This window comes from Micromys minutus (assembly GCF_963924665.1).
Source record: "Micromys minutus genome assembly, chromosome: 18".
NCBI classification, from domain to species: domain Eukaryota; kingdom Metazoa; phylum Chordata; class Mammalia; order Rodentia; family Muridae; genus Micromys; species Micromys minutus.
The window spans coordinates 32118380-32122725 of NC_137953.1; the positions used below are offsets into that span (position 1 = coordinate 32118380).

Consider the following 4346-nt stretch of genomic DNA (forward strand, 5'->3'; position numbering starts at 1 on the left):
TACTTCTGCCCTTCATTTAGATGAGACAATTTTCCTAAGGTCTCCTGATAGAAAGACAAAAGCCTCAAATGTTTAAAAAACTACTGTCCCTCAACCCACCAAAAGAGAATTCTGTGATCCTTCATTTGCATTGGTTTTGGGAATCTTTGGATGGTATGGTAAGGGAACAGGAATAAAACCAGCAATCTCCCGCTGCTAAAAGGCAAAATACAGGATAGAAATAGAAGATTTGTTTGTTTGCTTGCTTGCTTGTTTTGTCTTTGTGAGGTGCTGTAGTATGAGGCAGAGGTGGGAGTCAGGTAATCACACAGGCTTGTAGGTTCCATTGTAGCTGAAAGGAGGGGGGACCAAGCAGTTCATATCCTCAGGGATCCAGCGCTGGACATGGTTGAGGCCATTGTTCTGGGGCCATACTATCACAGTGTCTCGAGATGCCAGGGATGGGTCCTCTGGGAAGAAGTTGAAGGGACAGATAAGGAAGCCCACAGAGTTTCCAGGGGTGGCTGTGTTGGGAACATCCTCTGAGTGAGGGATGTGCAGGAAGCCCACTGTCACCCAGGCCACCAAATCCTGTGGATAAGAGAAAGATTTTATTGGGCAGGGCAGTGCTGTGTTCCAGACATTGAAGGGCACTTTGACATGATTTAAAGAAGTGTCTATAAACATCCTGAGAGCTCTCAGTGCCATTGGAGACAAAGGCAGATCTATCATGACCCTGAATATAACACACACTAGAAATAAACCTAATTCTAAGACCACAGGCCATGAGGTGAGAAGGGTGGGGTTGGGATGATCAGTACCTCATCTTCAATGTTCTCGTTATTCCGAAGAAACTCCTCAAAGACCACAGGGGGATCCCAGGGGTCATTCTGGTTGTAGAGGCTGCTGCTGTAGCGCTCAGATTCCCTATACTTTGTCACAGCCAAAGGATACCTGCACACAAAAAAAGTCAGGTGTCTCTGGGCACTGGGGCTGCCTTTGGACCCCTTCCAGAGAGCACTCTTGTGGCTAAAGATGGGGAAGATCATTGTCTCCTGACAGTTGTCAAGAATGCAAATCAGCACTCAAGGGCTGGGGCACTGAAGGCATCACCCCTCCCTCCCCAAGTGCAGAAGAGGACACACCCAGAAGCACACACAAGCTCAGAGACTGGAGGAACAAAGCAAACAGGGGCACACACAATCAATGAAGGGAACCCCTTCAAGGGTCTTTTCACCTGGCCCAAGTGACAGCTCGTTCCTCCTTCCAGCCTGGTGGCAGCACCTGCTCAGCCATAGAATGGATCTGCAGGCGGTAGCTGCGATTGTGACCCCAGCGGTTCTTTTGGGGGCTGCTAAAGAGCAGGTACTTGGGCATAGCCTGTCCAAAGCGGAATGCAGCCTGCTGCTCCTGGGAGTACTGGGTCTGCTCAAGTATGGGCTGGACCAGGGAATGACTGGGGCTCCAGGGATTGGTGATGTTTTCCAACTTAGTCTTCAGGGTACTGAAGCTGTTCTTGGTGCCTGGGGTGCAGAAGAGGAAACAGTGAGGTTCAATTATGGGAAGAGGAACCTTGCTGTTTGTAAAATGTTTATCCTAGACCATACCCTGCAGTAAAGAAGATGCAGGGTTCAGAGCAGGCACTGGCTCAGTGAGGGGACAGCCAGGTGAAAGCATCACAAAGGAAAAGAAACCAGGGCAGGTAGAGGCCAGTTCTCAGGTCAGTGTCAGCTTGTGGTACATACCTTGTACATCTCTGGAGATCTGTGCTCTGTAACATTTTCTGGGGTCTAACCTGTGGCACAGGTGCAGAGTTTGTACAATCCCTCATTTGCACACCCCAAGAATTATCAGTATACCAGGGGTCTGAAGTCAAGTGTGGCTCAATGGGAGGAAGCCATTTACCTGATCTCGGTGGCATTGTTCTGCTCTCTAATCTGACACCAGGTATCCCATCCCTGATGTCATTCTCTGCTGACATCATTAATCTAGGAAAGTCACTGAGCAACCTCAGAAGGTACTGAGCTCCAATCCAAGTACTAGCTTTCAGCATATTTCACCTGTCTGAACACTTACCCTTTCCTCACTCCACATACACCAACCTACTGAACCCAAGGCTATGAGACTCACACCCCACAGAAGAGTAACCTTGGGGACACATGCTGCTACATGTTGCTAGGTGTCAGACAGAAAGAATACTACTGATGTGACTCAGATGGTCTCAGCCCATCCCCTGTGAGTGGGTCTGTCAGTGAGAAGCAGTGACTGAGAGAGAGTCTGGGAATAAATCCTACCTGCCACATCCATATCTACACGGTAGTGCACCAGGTGGGTGTGGATGTTGCCAAGTAGGTGGGTTTGTAGCCGAGTGCCATGGCGCAGTCCCTCAGGGGTGTAGAACGTTGCATGGACATATCCAGTGGCGTGCATCTTGGTCTCCATGACACCGTTAGGGTAGAAGATGAAATCCCAGATATAATCATAATTGTAGACTGTTGATGTCGTCCTTAGCACGAGCACATATCCCTTTAATCCCGCATAGAAGTTGAAGCCACCATTAGAGTTTGAGTTAAAGTGGCGCCTAAGTGGCACCCCTGTGGGCATCTCAAAGAGACACAGAGCACGGGGATAGTGGACAGGGTCATCGGTGTCATAATAGTGAAAGGCATCCAGAAAAGTAGCAGTCTCCGGACAGTCAATACCAGGGGCCAACTCGTGAGTGACACTGCCCAGGCCCCAGCCAACATCAATGTACTTAGTCTGCATGCCTGCAGGTGTGTGTCCTCCGTACAGGGCCACGGCCTCCTGCACACTGACCTCATAGGCGACACGCTCACCTCCAAAGAGCACATTAAAGATCTGCAGCCCGGAAGAGGATCTTAGCCGGTAAGCGAAGCTCCACCCTCCGTAGAGCACAGTGTTTCCCTCTAGCTTATATCGGGGGCCACTGGATTGGACAACGTGGGGTCCAGCAACCGTGCCTGGCGTGTGAAATCCCCCCCGGGGCTTGTAGGAAGAGAAGAGTGGAGGATTCTCTGTGCCATCGGGCAGTGGGTCCTCTAGGACCACAGTGTCCACTTCTCCAACGGCGTATTTCCGAGCCAGTTCCTCTGGGCTATTGTAGAATTGTCCATTATACCAGAGCTGTTCCACTCTCCAGTCCTGGACATCTGTGCTGCCATGATCCACTAGGATCTCCAGCCCTGTAGGATGCAGAAAGTAGCCTTCCACAAAGCGCTGCACGATAACCCAGCTCCTACGCTGACCCGACTCCACACCACGTGGAGCCACATCAGTAAAGGTCAAGCACCGGTCCTCACAGCCCTGGAATGAGAAGCCAGTGGTGTCGAGGAAAAACTGGTGCAAAGGCATGGTTTCTCTCTTGAGCATGTGGAGGATGAGCTCAAACTCTGCTTTGGAGATGGGTCTGGATGACCAGGACAGATGGTGCCCTGGCCTGGGGGGTAGGGCTTGTAGGTAGTAAGGCCGTGGCAGGGGCCCCACAGCAAACTCCGTGACATTGGGGTGGTCCTGTGCACCGAAGAAGATTATGGCCCTGGCTTCCCTCACTGGAACTTTTCTTCCTTCATCCAGAAATTTCAGCACATGCTTCTTCTTGGGCAGTAGCATCTCAATAAGAAACACGGAGTTCTTGGCCAAAGTCAGTTTCTTGGATGGCTGTAGCCCCAGCTCCTTCCTGCTCATCAGGAATCTGTGCACGGCCTTTATCTCCTGTGGGCTCAGGTCTGCAAACACCCTCGATTTTTCACAAGTAGTACTCACAGGAACTGCTGTGTCTGCCATCCTCAGAACTAATATGACAGCTGCCCAGCCGAAGGCCAGACTCATCTGTGCAAGCCTCATGGCTCTGGAACCCAGCAGAGGACAGGAGAGGACTTGAATAAAACCTTCAAGTTTCTGTGCACTTCACAACAGCTTGTCCCTCTGTCCTAGCACCTTCCTTCCACTAGCTTTTTGCTGTTATCAAACAGAAGGTAGAGATGGCTCTCTGGATCTAGTCCTAATGGTGTCTGGTCCTCTGTCCTGCATCTATTGGCCTGAATTCACTTCTGTTTATCTCTTATACTCTGAAGACTTTTGTGTCTGCTTAAATTCCAATGTTTGCACCATCTGCCAGCTTATTGCAAAAGAAGAACATTTTTCTCAGCCAGTTACATGAATCACAGCAGCCCAATTCTTGGTGCCAAAGGTCTACTAATGCCTATGTCCTGGTGAGGCAGAGGACTGTCCTCATCAAAAGTACCCTTTGTGAATAGATCCTTTAGGAAATTTCATTTAAAAATGTATTCATATCTTCAAAGGTTGCCTCTTGAGTTCTACCTGTGCTCAAGTTTTAATAAATGACA

The 4346-nt window shown here is 49.7% G+C and overlaps 1 protein-coding gene across 1 annotated transcript; it reads right to left on the minus strand.

Annotated features, from left to right (window-relative positions):
• Window positions 1-303: 303 nt before the first annotated feature.
• LOC308432125 (diamine oxidase [copper-containing]-like) lies at window positions 304-3843 on the minus strand (the record flags this gene model as incomplete). Its single annotated transcript, XM_080931843.1, has 4 exons — window positions 304-570; window positions 801-933; window positions 1217-1502; window positions 2274-3843. The coding sequence occupies 4 exons, from the start codon at window positions 3841-3843 to the stop codon at window positions 304-306; spliced, it is 2256 nt and encodes a 751-aa protein (XP_080787969.1).
• Window positions 3844-4346: the final 503 nt, after the last annotated feature.